The sequence below is a fragment of the Molothrus aeneus genome, chromosome 19 (assembly GCF_037042795.1).
Source record: "Molothrus aeneus isolate 106 chromosome 19, BPBGC_Maene_1.0, whole genome shotgun sequence".
NCBI classification, from domain to species: Eukaryota; Metazoa; Chordata; class Aves; order Passeriformes; family Icteridae; genus Molothrus; species Molothrus aeneus.
This window is the reverse complement of record NC_089664.1, coordinates 7,427,516-7,443,228: the sequence shown is the minus strand read 5'-3', so window position 1 is coordinate 7,443,228 and position 15,713 is coordinate 7,427,516. Positions and strand designations below refer to the sequence as shown.

The window sequence follows — 15,713 nt, the reverse complement described above, 5'->3', positions numbered from 1 at the left end:
AATTGCCTTCAGGAAATCACAGGGCTTCTTTGCTGCTTAAAGTGTGGTTAGAAATCAACAGCGTGGCAAAAAAATTAACCCCACCAGAAGAAGGGCCAGGACAGAGAGCAGAGAGCTTTTTGCAGTGGTATCTATCACTGCCAAATATGATTTTGGCCATGTAAACTCCCTGCAAGGCTTCAGCTTTCACTTTCTGGTGTCTCCTTTCCATTCCACTGGTCCAGCTCCTTCCCATTCTCTCCTAAAACCTCCCCTAGCTCTTCACTGGAAGTTTCCATATAATTTACACCACAAACAAAGCTAATGGAATTCTAACAAGTACCCCAGAGCACAGCAGGTTGCACAGATGAATTCAGGGAGATGTTTAGATACCATCACTAGAACAAAAAATCTTCACCTTGGCTCTTATTTGGATCAATTAAAGGAAGTGTCAAGGACATCTCTAACCTGGCCAGACCCTTTGCTTTGTCTCAGGGTGAATATTGTCAATCAGGTAGTTTAGAGAGGTACCAAGAGTGTAAGCTTTCTGGAAAGCTCTAATCCTGGGGAGGAAAAACTTGAAACATCTGGTGTGGTTTGAATTAGTTATGGTGAGAGGTGATGAAATGGGCAGGGCCCCAAAATGCCGGTGTGACTGTCCTGCTTGTGTAGGGCTCTTGTAGAGCAATGGCCACCCTGTACTAACAACAAGATATAAAAAGGCGTTTCTCATCTCAGGAAGCTTTTGAAAGTGCACAAAAGTTACAAAATATGTTATTATCTGGACAACTGCTGCCTCTCTTCCAGGGCTTATGGCTGGCAAAAAATATCCCACCCTGATGCTCAAACATTGAGGGGTTGAACATATTTGGAACCATTTTAAGGTCTGGCTCATGGGGAGCTCTGAGTTGAGAACATCATTCATTGAGGCATGTGGGCAAGGCTAGAGAGTGTCCCTGATTTCAATCAGGTGCTTGTAGAGGCCCAGAAAAGTTGTCTTTGGTCAGGGGATGGGATCTGGGGGGCCTGTACCTTCTCAAAGCGCTGGAGGTGCCAGAAGGATTCCTCCTTCACGGGCAGCGGGTGCGTGCGCAGGAATGTGGTGCGGTTCTCGCGCACCTCGCCCATCTGCAAGCAAACACAGACACGGGGCTCAGACTGCTGCTCTGCACTTGTCTGCAAGCAAACACAGACACGGGGCTCAGACTGCTGCTCTGCACTTGTCTGCAAGCAAACACAGACACGGGGGCTCAGACTGCTGCTCTGCATGTGTCTGCAAGCAAAGAGAAACTCCAGGGGCTCAAACTGCTGCACTTCACATGTCTGCAACCAAAAGTGACCAAGATGGGCTCAAACTGCTGCTCTGCATGTGTCTGCAACCAAAGAGAAACACCAGTGGCCCAAACAGCTGCACAGCCATGCACATCAGCTCTGTCATGCAATGCAGTGACACTGGGATGGATGAGGCCAACAGTTACTTTGGGTTGATGATCACAATTCCATGATCTGGGGAGTTTTCCATGTCCATGCAGCCAATACTGATAGTTAAAACATATGAGCAGCTGTCAGCTCTCAGTTTCTCTTTATAGAGGGAGGTGACTGCTGCCCACTAACCCTAAGCCTGTGCCCTGAGCTACAGCAATGAGCTAAAAGCTCATCCCTAACTGGGGAAGTCCCTTCCAGCACCCTCACAATGGTGGGGTTTCCTGGCTCTCCTGATTAATTTCAGGTCACAGTGCTCAATAATCCCAGCACAAGCCAGTGCAGGTACCTAGATACCCTGAGAATTTGTCTGCTCTGTGGTCTAGGATACAGGTTTGTGTTGCTTAACTCAGTAATTGGTGGCTGCAGGCTTGGGAGCTTGATGGAGGCAACTTTAGTGATTAAAAATATCAGTCATTAATAGATAAAGTAGGGATGCACTTTCCAATGTCCCAGGCTGGTGTATTCATAAAATAGCTGCTAATTAAGGACACTGTATTCCTGCACTTCAACTATAAAGCACAGTTTGTGATGGCAGTAAGCCCATTGAAATTGGTCATTACCATATTAGCCCGACTCTTCTTTGAGCCATTAACTAATAAAACAGTCATTGGCTGCTTTTAAATGATATTACAATGTTGGTTTGTTTAACAGCACAGCCTTACACTCCAACAGCTGCTGTGGGTGCTGCACCAACCTCACCAGGCCAGGCTCAGGGCTGGGGCTGTCCTTGCAGCATTTGCTGCTTGTTCCTTGGTTGTGGCCACTGTCACAGGTAACCTGGGCAGAGCTGATGTCCAAATACAGCCTGTGGGGCTCCTGGCAGGGGGATGCTCATCTTTGTTAGGCTTCATCAGCCTTGTAGTAGTCAGGGGGATGTTTTCCCAGCTGAGAGCCTTTCCCAGGGCTGGGAGCTGCCCATTTGTCCCTTATGGGGTAGGACAGTGGGGGTTGTGCCCAGTAGTGCTGTGCACATCAGGGGAAAGCTTTGCTGGACTGTTCCCACCTTTTTCTTCACCACGTGCTGGACTCTGGTCCGGGCTCTCTGCTCCTCCATCCACAGCTCCTTGTATCTGTGTTGCATGAGGTCAAAAAAGGGAGTGGGAGGCCTGGAAAACATTGAAAAGACACCAATTTAATCTTTGCCTCCTTGTGCTGGTTCACATCTCTGCTCCTGGAAAGTGACTGGTGAGAACATCAATAAAGACTTGCACTGGGAAAGGATTTCTCCTCCTCAGGAAACCTCAAAATCATTTGCAGTGAAAACATCTCTGGTAACCTGTGCCAGAACTGGAACAATTGCAGAACCTTTTACAGGGCAGGTTTCAGCAGCTCTGTCTGAGCCCTGGAAGGACCACAGGGCACCACAGGCTGCAGCTCAGCTTTGGGCCCTGCTGGAGCTTCAGGAGAGCCTCTCCCAGCTGGTACCCAATGGAGCAGCTCTGGTTGGTTTCCCTCCAGGGGAAGAACCCCTGGGTGCAAAGTTTTGCTAAAATAACACTGCTTTTGCTATTGAAATCTCTCTGGTGTGGTGCACCAAAGGCTGCAAATGTGCAGTGATGGATGGGGTGAGAGGAGCAAGTGCAGTCCTAAGCAGTCTGAGTAGGGCTAAAAATGGACCCAATGCAGATGGTCAGGGGTCTGCAGCAGAAAGGGGAGCTGAAATGCTGAGCCCTGGTTTGGCGCCCCAGCTGCACAGAGCAGGTGCATTTGCCCCTTGAAAGGGGATTTCAGAGAACAAGGAGGAGACAGCAGAGGGGAGGAGCTGCACATGACCCAGGTTCTAGAAAAAGGCAGTTGCTTGTTGGCCAGTGTCCCATTCAGCTGCTCTGAGCTGGCATTAGCCTGACCAGCTTGTGGCAAAGCTGCAGCCTGAAATTGTTGAGCCTTGCTCCTTGCAAGTGAGGATACTTCATCAGCCACCATGGGAGGCAGAGCTGGCAGTGGCAGGGACAGCAAATCAGTAATTCCCATGGTCCTGCTGCTATTCCTTTACCCCAGAAGCAAACACCTGAGGGTTATGGAGGACCTCAAGCTCAAGTTTCATTGGTCTTGTCCTTGCACACCTTGCTAAGGAGGGACTTTTCCCATCATGGCAGCAGCTGATGACTGTGGGGCTCTCATCTCTAGCTCTGCTCCCACCTGTAGCCTGCAGAGCCGGGGCTGTTCCTGCCTGTGCAGACCAACTGCAGGACACTGGGGACTTGGGGGAGCTGCTGGGCTGTTTCTGGGCCACCAGCTCCACCTGTTTCTGCAAAGAGCCCACATGCCATAGAGTGAGCTGGTGCTTTGTGGTTTATGGCAGGAGTGGGTCCAGAATTGACAGCTGCCAGCTTTTAGCAGCCTGGAGAATCCTTGATGATCACCGAGGGCGCCAGCAGCCTGTATGCAAATAGTAACTCTTCTGTTTCTTGTTCCTTCACCCCTGTGGTGACTTTTATTACTTAATTATTGCACACCACATGCTTCAAAACAGCCTAATCTATGGTTGTGTTTTCTAATGATGCTGGATGTGCAATCCAGCAATATCCATCCCAAGGGGACATTCATATCAGAGGAGACATCCTTCTGCAGGCCTCCTGTTTCATAGATCACATGCTGCAGGGCTTTTCAAGCCTTTGCTTGCAAATCAGCTCTGCTGCTCCAGACCATTATCTGGAGACACCCAGTGCCAAAGGCAATGCTGACATTTACCCTTTGTCCCCTCTTCTTTCCCCTCCTTCCCTTCCAGTTTGGCATGTCATGCTGATCACAGCTGGGCAAAATATTTAAAAGGTTAAAAGGTGTGGCAATCCAGTGGTAAAGAGTGTTATTATCTGTTTGGGTCTCCAGTCTTGTGGTGTGGTGTAAATGTTGGTATTCCTGACACCAGCACATGGTGAGCATTGCTTGTTTGCTGCTGTCCCTTAGCTCTCCAAGGCAGGAGCTTTCCTGGTGTGCAGGAAGAGCAGGGAGGGATGCAGGAAAGCACTAAGCCTTTGTGTGCAGTCTTTGATTATTGATTTTTGGAGGTTTTTTTTTAAAGTTGAATGTATTTTCACATCTCTATGGAGGTGACTTTTACCATCTCCAGTGGACCAGCCAGTTGGTGACTGATGGTCCACAGCTGGCTTGTAAGTAAATGCTTGAAAGGACACATTTGGGTTGGTGCTCTTCAGAGATCCTTCCCTGCCGTGTGATTAATCACATTTAAGTCCTGATCCAGCAAAGTATAGAATCATGCCTGGAATGATGCACACATGAACTGCCTCTCTGAAATCTCTGGGAATGACTCCTGTGCTCGGTAATCCACACAAGCCCTGCTGGGGCTGAGGCTTCCTCTGGCTTTTCCTCCTTTGAGAGAAGCTCTGAGACAGTGGGGAAGAGCAGGGGACATCAGGGAGCACCTCTTTAAGGTGACTGCAGAGATCTCAGCGAGGTGGCTTTTCCTTGGTAGGTCAAAGCCTGGTCTCAGCAGAGGGATGGGGAATTTGGCCCCGATATCGGCGCTGCCTGGCAGTGTGACAGCTCGGACTCGCAGCTGGCCTTTGGGAAAATGTCCTTTAGCCTTGGTGTTACTTAAGGACAGGGATCAATGGCTGGTGTGCTCCCTTTCCTTTTGTCACCCTGCCCAGATGTGGCTCCTGAACAGGGAGGGTTTTGCTGTTGATGTCTGCGGATGCTGCGGGGAAAGCGGAGGAAGGAAGCATCCTCTGGAAATGCTTATTGCACATTAAAACCCATCTCATTCACAGTAACTCAGATCTCCTTGTTTTGGCACAAGCACCCTGCCACAGAAAGGAAAGGCAAAGAAGTTCTGATAGGATGTAACAAATTATTTATAATTGTTGGGGAAAAAAATACTCATCTGCTTCCTTTTATAGTCAAATAGTTGGAGCCACTTCTAATGCTGACATTTCCTAAATATTTTAAAATTTATCTGTGCACATTTTCAAAACTATTATCCCTGAAACAGTTCCTGTCTCTTTAATAGAATCTCTCTAATTTACTTTCAAGAGTCAGGGTACAGACCTATTTTCAACTGAAATGACAAGCACCTGCTAACTTGGTTATACAATGTGGAATTCTAGTCTGCCAGACATCCCCTGGAAAAGAAGCTGCAGCCTCCTAATAGGCTACTTTACTGTGAAAACAGTGTTAAAAAGTATAATAAAGTATTAACAATATTAAAATAAAACAGTGTAGGCCTTAAATGAGCTACAAACTAGTTAAATTTTTCCATTCAATATGAGCCATCAGTGCTTTGCAGCTGATACCTCGGAGCTGGGATTTATCTAAAATGAAGGCACCAGGGAGATGCAAGAGAAATGGTAATTATAATTTGCAAACATTAGGCTGACACTTTTTTTGTGTATGTGTGTATAAATCCTGACAGCTGTGATTTGTGCCAATGCCAAATAGTGCTCCAGCGTGCAGGCAAGGGCTCACTTTGTGGCAGGCTCTCCTCAGAGCAGCAGCTCATTAAAACTTTGGAGAAGGAGAAGTTGCCGAAAACAGGAAGGCATCAGAACCATCTGAGAGGTTTTTGGTACACGCTTGTTGAAAGGCGTTTGAGAAGAGAGCCTTGGGTCTGACAAACTGGAATTTTAGTACGCCTCCCCGTTCACAGTGGGGCAAAATAATTGGTCATCAGTGACTACTAATTTGGTTTAGTAGCCAGAGGCACTTTTTTTCTTCCCAGAAAATCAATGACAGTGCCGAGGTCTGTTCAACGTGATTCAGCTCAAGACGGGTCCTCATTTAGCTCTTGATGCTTCTTCCACTGGAGACAGCTATTTTGTTAAAATAAAATTAAAATCTATCCATAATACTGAGCTCAGGGAGCCTCGCCCGTCAATGCCATGCTGCTCTTGAGGTTTCAAGGTTGTCAGTCTCCCCTCAAACTTATTTTCAAAGGTTTATACATCAGCTGCAAAAAAAGGTGCTTGGCTAAAGTGGGTGCAAAGGACTTTGCTCAGGAAGGGGCTTTACATCAACTTGAAAGGTGCAATCAATTTGATTGCTAAGTTCTGTTGCAAAAGGGTAAAAACTTGACTTGTGAGTGCTTTTTTTTTTCCTGTATAATTCGAAAGCACGTAAATATTTCAGTGCAGAGCTCTGCCCATGGGGTTTGTGTGTGGCTCTGCAGCCAGGGCAGTGCTTTTCCTGCTGCTGGAGCAGGGAGCAGAGGATGGGTGCCACTGCTCCAATCCCAGTGGCAGCTTCCAGGCTGCAGGATCTGGCCCTGCACAGCTGCTCATGCAACAGATCCATCACAGAATGGAATTTGTCCATGCCTGTGACATTAAAATTGTGTTGCTGCACCACTGTCTATGCTGAAACTTTAACCCTTCCTAGAAAGGTTAATGAGGTTACAGGGGGATTTAGTTCTTGTTGCTGTCCTTCCACCTAAGATGTGCTTTTGCTGCACAGTCAGGATCTGGTTTTGGGGCCTTCAGTCCCCAGGAGACACAGCTACAGGGGCACCACTTTTATATTCTATATGCTGGGAAGGATTTGTCCTGTGACAGAAGTGTCCATATAGAATCTCCCAGCAGAACCAGCTCCCACCAGCTCAGGTTGGTTTCTTATAGAACCAGTTTCTTATAGAATGGTTCTTAAAGGACCATTCTTTTCTATAGAATTAGGGTTGGAAAAGATCGTCAAGGTCGAGTCCAGCCTGTTTCTTACTGGGGAAGAGTTTGGTCTCCAGCACCCCTGGACTGTGAGGCTCCTTGGGGCAGCTACCATTGGGATTAACTCCAGCAGATAAAGCTCAAGCTGGGGTCTGTGATTCTGTTTGGGGCCGTGGGGTATCCCCAGTGTAGGCAGCAGTGAGGTATTAGTGCTCAGGTCCCTCTGCCCTAAAAGGGGGCTGAGAGCAGAGGGAAATGCAGGTTATGGCTCCCTTGCAGTGCTGTATTGGCTCCTGCCTCCCTGGTTACTGATGGGCTGCAGGTAGCAATCTATCTCCCATTAATTTGTCTCTGTGTAGCCCAGCAGGAAGCTGGGGTATGATTACAGCTCTGGCTCCTGTGTGAGAGCCGGCACGGCCCCGGCATCCCCCTGCAAACTGCGGGCTCTGCCTCGCCTTAATTGTTCCCCTTTGGCCCCTGGACCTGTCTCTTCTAACAAGGGCTGCGAGGAGGGCCGAGGTAATTGAAGCACTTAACCACACTCCCCAGCACTGCCTCCTGCAGCTAATTAGGAAAGAGGGCCGCTGGGCTCTTCATTATTTCTTTTAATTGTTTGTGGGTTTTGCATAACAGTGAATGGCAGAAGAGGGATGTGCAGTTAGTGGGCGAATCCTTGACTTTGAAATTTGTATAAAAGGTCACTTACAATTTGTTAAGGCTTTCATAAGGGGGAATTCAATTAGCAGCTGGAAGTCCCTGCACACACGTGTGTGGGTGTGTTTGTGAGGAGAGGGAGACATGGCAAAATGAGCTGGGTGTGAGTCCAAAGGCTCCTGGTTTTCCTAAACAGCTTGTGGAATATACAGTAAAGTTATAGCCCCCCTACAGCTTTATGCTTCTCTAAATAGATCCTGGCAATAAACCCATGGAGAGGCCCAAAAGATTATTTTTAAATGCTCTCCACTTGTCCTCACTTTCCATTAAGTATTGAAGAAAATAACAAGAGAAAAATTGGTAGAAAACACTCAGGGACCAATTTTTTTTGCAGTCTTTGGGCTGGCAAAACTCTCAGTTGCAATAGTGGGTCTTCCACTCGTGTGGCAGCAGCAGGATCTGAGCCTCCAAAGCACTGATTACTCTGAATTTCTGAAGCTTCTTTACAATCCTTGTAATTTGGGTGAGGAAATAACAATATAAATTATTTCACCGTGGGCAGCCAATGAGGCAGTGGCTTCTCCTAAGTGTCAGAGGATCTGTTATTTTGCTCAGAGGGCTCATATGTATAGAACAGTAAAAAGAATAAAATCCATTGTAAACATGCACTTTAAAAGATTTATCAGATGCTCATAGCTGTACTTAGGAGTACACATGGTTACAAGAGCACCAATTTGCTTTACTATTCCCTCCCAGGCCCAGTGAGATGTTTGCTTGCACTGGTCCTAAAAGCACATATGGAAACCTGTGTCTGGCTGTGAAGACACCGAGCCAGCTCTCACCCATTAAATAACTGGCTTGACAAGCTGGAATTTGTGTGCTAGCATTGATTTTAGGGTTGAAGATGCCCTTTGGCTGACTTAATTGAAGATAATTTAGGTTTGCCTTCAACACATTTGTCTACTGTTATCTGCTGTTATACTCTGAGAAACTCAGGTGGGATGTGATTGTGGGACAGAGCTCTTCTGCCTGGAGGTCCAGATCTATGGCTGAGAGTGAACAATGCTCAGTCTGCAGCCATCAACAAATGCAAAATATCCAGAGAAAAACCAAGAAAAAACCACTCCAATGCTGAGCAAAAGAAATCAAAGCACGAGGTCTTCCCCTTGACCTCCATCCCATGCTTGAATCTCTCTGGCTGGGTGGGAACATGACTTTGTTTGAAAGGAAAAGATGTTGATGAGGGCTGAAAAGCTTTGTTTTCACAGAAAGGATTCTGTGATTATTCCCCCCTGACCCAGGTTTTCATTGAACAGGCTGAAAAAGCGAAAGTTGGCAAAGAAAAAGGTCCACTTGTGGCCAGAAGTAGCTCTAGATGGTAAAACATTGGAAGAAATTCTTCAGCTGGCTGTAATCAATGGAGATAAACCCACAGACAACAGCCAGTCTGTGTGAGAGTAAATTACTTTCCTATTCAGTGTAAACCAATTGATAATAAGGGATCTTAATCTGTCCTTCAGATCTTTTTTTCCCCATTTCTATGGCTGATGTGCAGGACCTGAACCTTATGCCAAACCATGACTTGGCTGTTTATTTTCTCTTAAACCGTCAGCCTGAGGCAGTCAGAAACTCGTTCAGCAAGCAAATCACTGCTCTGGAGGGGAATCAGTATCTTCATGGTGCACTCAGGGTTTTTTGGAGGGTGTAACAGCTCCTCCTGCCCCAGCAGATGCTGCAGGCACCACCAGCACCATGGATGGGGCTGGGAGCTCTATGACCACACACCCAGCCTGGAATGTTTCCAGGAGAAGAAAACTACTCTTGAAATAGAAATTCTTATCTTAGCAGTGTGAGAATGGTGGCAGAGGCACCAAGTGCCTTTCAGGTGGGATTGGACAGGATGTGTAATTAATTATCTGAGCTGCTGGGAGCCGTGTTTTTACCTTGGTTGCGTTTCTCTGTCGCCATGAGCCTGACAGTGATTCCACTCACTGGGTTATATTTTTATAATCTCTTTTGTCAGTCCTCAGGGTTTGTTTTTTTCCCTGTAAAACTTTTTTCCCCTAAACTTTAGGATTTTGGTGGCTTTACACTCCCTTTGTCTTCCAGTGATCATGGGTCAGATGCACACTTGCTGTAATATTAAATTTTATTGCCTGTCCAGCTTTTCCTTGTGGATTCTTCCCAGTAACACATTATTTCCTTGACATCTTTGCAGCTGGTCGACATCTAGATTAGCTTTCTTTCAACAGCCATATATTAGCAACTTGAAATGTTCTTTAAGTCTCTCAAAAATAAACCTATCAGTGGAAATACCTCAGCACCTCTTGAGCAGCTTTCTAAACTTTGTTCTGGCTGTGTGCAAACAGCACAGCCACTTTGGGTAGAGAGGCCACTTGCTGAGCAGAACATGAGCAAAGAAATCTCTCTTCTCAGGGAAGGTGAAAGATTGGGATGGCTGCAAATGATACCAATTAAAGAGGAGGTACTGGGTAACTGATGCCCTTGGCCAAGTGTAACAATTTGAAGAAGAGAGATTGCAGTGACCAAACACTTTGGAGAGGTGAGTTTGCTGCAGGGACATGATGAAAACAGCTGCCAAAGGATTAGGAGCAGTTTTAGAGAATGGGAGGTGGATTCGAGGCAGGAGATGAAGACAGAAGGAAAATGGGCTGTAAAATTCAGGAAAGGGACAATTGAAGAGAAGGCAGACAGTGGCGGGGGGGCCTGGCAGGAGCCCTGGGGATGACAGAGTGCCAGGGAAATCCTGCCAGCACACCCAAGGTCAGCCCAACCTCCAGGCCAACTGCCAAGTGCATGGCAGCCCGTGGGAGGCAGGGTTATGGCCACGCAGGCTTTGGAGCAGGTACAGGATGGCAGAGCATGGCTGTGCACTCCTCCTGCCCAGGAACAGGTTCTGGGGCACAGCAGGCAGATTTGGGATGATCCCCAAGAGGTGGCTGGAAGCTTTTCTCTCCTGGCAGGGCTGGGCAGTGTGTCCATGCTGAGGGTGCACTCTGCCCTGCTCACTCCTGGGGACAGAGCTGGTACTCGGGGTACCAGCTGTGTGCTGGAGTGTGCTGGCTTCAGACTCCTTGTGTGACCTTGCACAGATCAATAGCATCCAAAATCCAGCTGTAGACAGCAGCCACGTCTTTGTGTTTACTTCTTGTTCCAAAAATGATCCTTTAATATTGGCTGATTTCAGTGCACAGGGAAGCTCAGCCAGAAAAGGTGGTCAGGAGGATGAATGTAGGTCTGGACACCTCCTGAGGTTTCCAGATGCACCTTGAATAGCAGGCTGGAGTGACACCAGTGAAGATCCTGGAGTCTTCACAGACCCTCTATGCCTTTAGGTCTCCAATATCATCAAACACCAGCCCTGCAGCCTCCTCCTTGTAAAACAAGGTCATTATTGCAGAGTATGGGGCTGGACACACCTGTGGGGTTATTTTGAATGAAAAGACCTGGGAGGACAGCAGCCCTCAGCACCTCTTTAATGATCCACAGAGCATGTGGATGGGATAATCCACAGAGCATGTGGATGGAGTTTAGCTCCTGGAGGGGACTGTCAAAGATGGGAATTCTCCTTGGAAGATGAGCCTGTGGAGCTGTGTGTGGTGGGGAGGAGGGCTGGGAGAGCTGAAGCTGAGCCTGTGAGCCCAGTGCCCGCACTCAGGGTCCTCTCTGCAAAGTGCTTGCACAAGGCAGCTCCTGTGGAGCTCAGAGCATGAACTGGGGGAGCCTGGCTGGAGGATGCCCCACGGGGGAGGCTGGGAGCCCACCCCATCCTCGTTACTGCTGACCTTGGCACGAGCACTGCCTGCTGATGGATCGGCTCTGGAGCTGGACAAGCCCCTGGGGAACCACTGCATTATCTGTTATGTTCCATCAGTGCCTCCCCTGACCCCTCCCAGCTCCAAATGCCACAGGCATCAGGGAAGGAATAAATCTCTGTCTGCTACTGAGAGAGAGAAGGGAGCGAGAGCAGGAAAAAGGAGAGATGAAAAATGTCCTTTTTATGACTCTCACAACAAAGCTGGCCACGTGATTGGTAGCAAACATTACTCTAGGAAAAGGGAGGGAGAGAAAAGGGGGGGAAATCAGCAAAAAGCAGCACTGCTTCTCTCCCCTGGAAGGTGCCCAGGGGGAATATAGAGGGGTATGGGTGACCTTTGAAGGTAAATATCCCAGGAAAAGAAAGGAAAGAGGCCTCAAAGCTTCAGAGAGCTCGCTGCAGTGTGTGAGGCTGCCTGGTAAAACGCTGCACACGCTGTGAGCAGAAAGCAGAGGCACAAGAGATCTGAGTTAGAGCAGCAGCAGGGCCAGGCACTGATTAACAAGGCACTAATAGCAACCACAGCTTTGTTTCTATTTGGGATGATGCAGGAGAGCTCCAACCGGTGAGCCTAGGGAGAACTCCTGACCCTGGTGTCTCCAGGAGACAGAAGCCTTTAGCAGCACAACCCAGGGCCTGAGGAGGGGCTGGAGATGAGTTGCCAGGGCTCAAGAAGCCCCTTGTCCATTACCCAGTGACCCCAGCCACGTTCCTGTGACAGTTATTTGGGTTATTTGAGTTATTTGGGTTCCCAGGGAAGCAGCCCAGCCCTGAGGCTGTGGGATGGCACCAGCTGCAGTTCCCACTGTGCAGAGAGCTGCAGACTGGGCAGGGTCTGCACTGGGGTTCTGGGCTGTCCCAGAGCACCCCATCATCAGGCTGGGTGTCCCAGCTGCTTCCAGGGCCATGGGAAAGCACCTTTGCTCTCTGGCCTCCTCAGCCCCACCGCCAGTGCTGGGGGATGACAGGCAGGTGCTGTTCTTGCTGAAAAATTCACTGCACCCGAGATGTTAATAGACCTCTAGATCAGATCTGTTACTTCTTGAAGACATGAAGTGCTTGGAGTTGTGAAAAAAGACCTTTTGGCAGTTTTCTTCTGCCCCCAGACAAGCACGTGCCTCACTTGGGAGCACCTTCCCAGGCAGCAGCACTGAGATCTCAGTGAAACAGGGCTTAGAGTCCAAACCCAACTGAAATCCATGGACAGCCAGGTCATTTTTAGGAAGATGGGTCTTGCTGTCACCAAGGATCAGCTTTTCCTGGGAATGCTCACCAAAGCTGGTCTCTCTAACTTGCCAGTCATGGAAAAGTGTGTTAAACTCCCACTTTTACTGAAATGCCTGTAACAACTCCTTGATAATCCCAGTAATTTGGTTTTATCTATAATGTGCTTTTAAAGTAAAGGGATAAATACAATCAGTCTGCATAAAAGGTAGCTATTAAGCAGCAGGCAAGTTGTACAATAATAACTTTCAATTAAAGCCCTTTCTCACGACTTCTGCCATTGTGGGGTCTGCAGATTTTCCTTAAAACTTTTGAAGGATGCCTGGGCTTCTTACAGGCAGCCATTTAACCTCCGTTTATGAAGAAATAAAGCAAAATTGATGTTGATTTTGGCCTACATTGGGGGATACTTTTGCAACATAAAAGCCCTTTTGCCTGCAATTTGCCGAGCAGCCCTGTCACAGGGATGAGGGCTGATACTGATAAAGATAAAGCTTTATAGCTGGGGCATTTGCAGCTAACAGCAAGCTAATGCTACATTTTCATTTTGATGCAATTAATGTTAATGTCTGCTACGAAAATTGTCATTAAATACCATTTTAAAATCCATTCAATTTGCATATGCAAAGCCCATTTACTATCATGTAAAATACACGGTGCCGTTCATCATGTCTTTTCTCTAGAATTTGTAGCTGTTATTTTTCTGGTAGTGATTATTATCAAGCTCTTAAAATAAAAACCTAATGTCTGGTCCAGACCTGCACAGAGCAAGAAACCCCCCTGGGCTCCAGCAGTAGCAGGACTTTGAGAGGCTTTGAGCACTGGTTTGTGCTGGAGTTGCACTGGCAGGGAGAAGATTTTTTACCTCTGTCCTGCTCCATTCCCAATTTCTGCCCAATGCAGAGCAATGAACTAAGTGGGAAAGAGGATAAAGAACTTTGAACTGATCTTTAACTCCACCAGAGTATTTCTACCAGTGCAGACAGGTAGAAATGCTGTTGCTCTGATTTTCTCACCCTGGGATGCCAATTTTCTGGCTGACAGCTCTTCATATTCCTTTAGATTAAAGGGTTGGTATTGAAGATATTTTTAAGAGGCTTCAAGCCCATAATACTTCAGGTGAAATGAAGTTGTGTTGTGGCAGGTATGTTATATTCAGGTAGTTGATTATCTGACAGGAGTGTTGTAGGAATGTGCCCCCTGTTGACGGAGTGACACAACTATCATTTGTCTCCTTAAAAAAGAAAGAAAGCCTAGAAGTTTCTCTCCTCAATTAGGTAAAAAGACACCTCATAGGATCTGGGGGACTTCACCTCAAACTTAAGGATAGCCAATTGGACAGGAGCCAAAAAGTCCTGGCTGAGCAATTTACTAGAAAAAGAAAAGAACAAAGGAACTAATTGCATTTGTGGGGTGTTTTACCAGGAGCAAGAACCTCTTGCACCTGGCTTGGGTTTTCTCTGTAAAGAGTTCTGTTATTTTGCCTTTTATTAAAACTTTTCTGTTTCCAATACTACTAGAGAAGTCATCCTGCTGATTTTATGCCTTCTAAGGTAGCTGAGCTCTCTTGGTGTGATATAAACGTCCAAGAGCTTATGAGACCTGGCTGGAGGAGACCATATATCAGAGTGTCATCACACATGGATGTGATGCTGTGACTCAGCACATCCAGGTTCAGGACATTTCTCTTTTGGGTCTGTGGTAGCTGAGACTGGGGAGGGATGTGAGGGTAGGTGTGGAAACCCAGGGCACCAGGAATATTTCTCTGTTTGCTCTGGGCTGCCCTGACCCCTAAAGGAGCACTAACTTTAACCCTCATTCATAGAAAAAGTTTCCTAGATGTCGATATAGTGTGAATTAAACTCCTAGATGTCAAAAGTGTGAAATAAATTATAAAGAGTAGTGTAAGTGTACCACTTAGTGAAAAAATTAAGTTTTGAAATTTTTAGTATGCTGTAGATAGAAGCAAAATAGAAAGCAAAAGTGTCATCCTAAGTTTCTTTTTCATGCTTCTTCTTCTTCCTTCTTCTTTGTAAGTTTAAGTAGCATTTTGTAATTAAGCAAAAAAGTCCACATTGCAAACTTTTGAAATCAGTTATTGAGTTAAAAAAAAAAATCCGTGTCAGTTCTTAATTAGATAGTTTAGTCTTAAAAAAAGCTTGTAACAAAAAATTGTTAGCCATTTTGTGCCTTCTAATAAAAAGCTGCCAAACTCACAATAATAAAACCATTTTACTAATAAAAAATAATAAACAATTAAAATTAAATATTAAAATTAAATGTAAAATATAAAACAAACAATTAAAAACATTTAAAACAATTATAAAATATAAAATAACCAATTTACAAAATATGAAATAAACAATAAATATAAAATTAAAATAAACAATTAAAATCAAATCCAAACACAAATTACTGTCTCAAATACCTTCAATCCAAACCCAAAAAAAATGATACCCCCACAGGTAGGAATGGATAATTTCATCCCGAGGAGGGCCCTTACCGTGGTGGCTTGCCAAAGGTCATGCCTGGGGGTGCCTTGCCCCCATATCTGAGGATGCCCTTGTCCTTGCAGCGGATGTCCATGTAGCCATAGTACAGAGCAAACTCCCTGGCTGTGGTGCAGCCTTCATCCACAGCTGCACGGCCCATGGCCACGAAATCCCGGGGCATCACCCTCTTACGGGGGTGGGCCTTGGCCTTCACTGCGTCCCAGTGGCCTATGGCTGGAAGGAAATCGAGACAAAGAGGAGGCAACTTGGTTAAAACCTTGATTGATGTGTGTGTGCTGTGCATGGGGGTCTTGTGGGGCTCAGGTTCATGGCCATGAAGTCCTGGGGCATGAGCCTCTTATGGGGGTGAGCCTTGGCCTTCACTGAGTCCCAGGGGCCTATGGCTGGAGAGGGAAGGAAATAGAGACA

At 46.7% G+C, this 15,713-nt stretch overlaps 1 protein-coding gene across 1 annotated transcript in view; it reads right to left on the bottom strand.

The window, feature by feature from the left end:
• Positions 1-15,713, bottom strand: part of CFAP77 (cilia and flagella associated protein 77) — a 58,635-nt gene that overhangs the window by 8,758 nt on the left and 34,164 nt on the right. The window contains exons 3-5 of the mRNA XM_066562993.1: positions 15,296-15,518; positions 2,468-2,570; positions 1,012-1,107 (exon numbers count right to left, since the gene is read on the bottom strand). Coding sequence (XP_066419090.1) covers positions 1,012-1,107; positions 2,468-2,570; positions 15,296-15,518 — 422 coding nt within the window. The remainder of the gene's footprint in view (positions 1-1,011; positions 1,108-2,467; positions 2,571-15,295; positions 15,519-15,713) is intronic.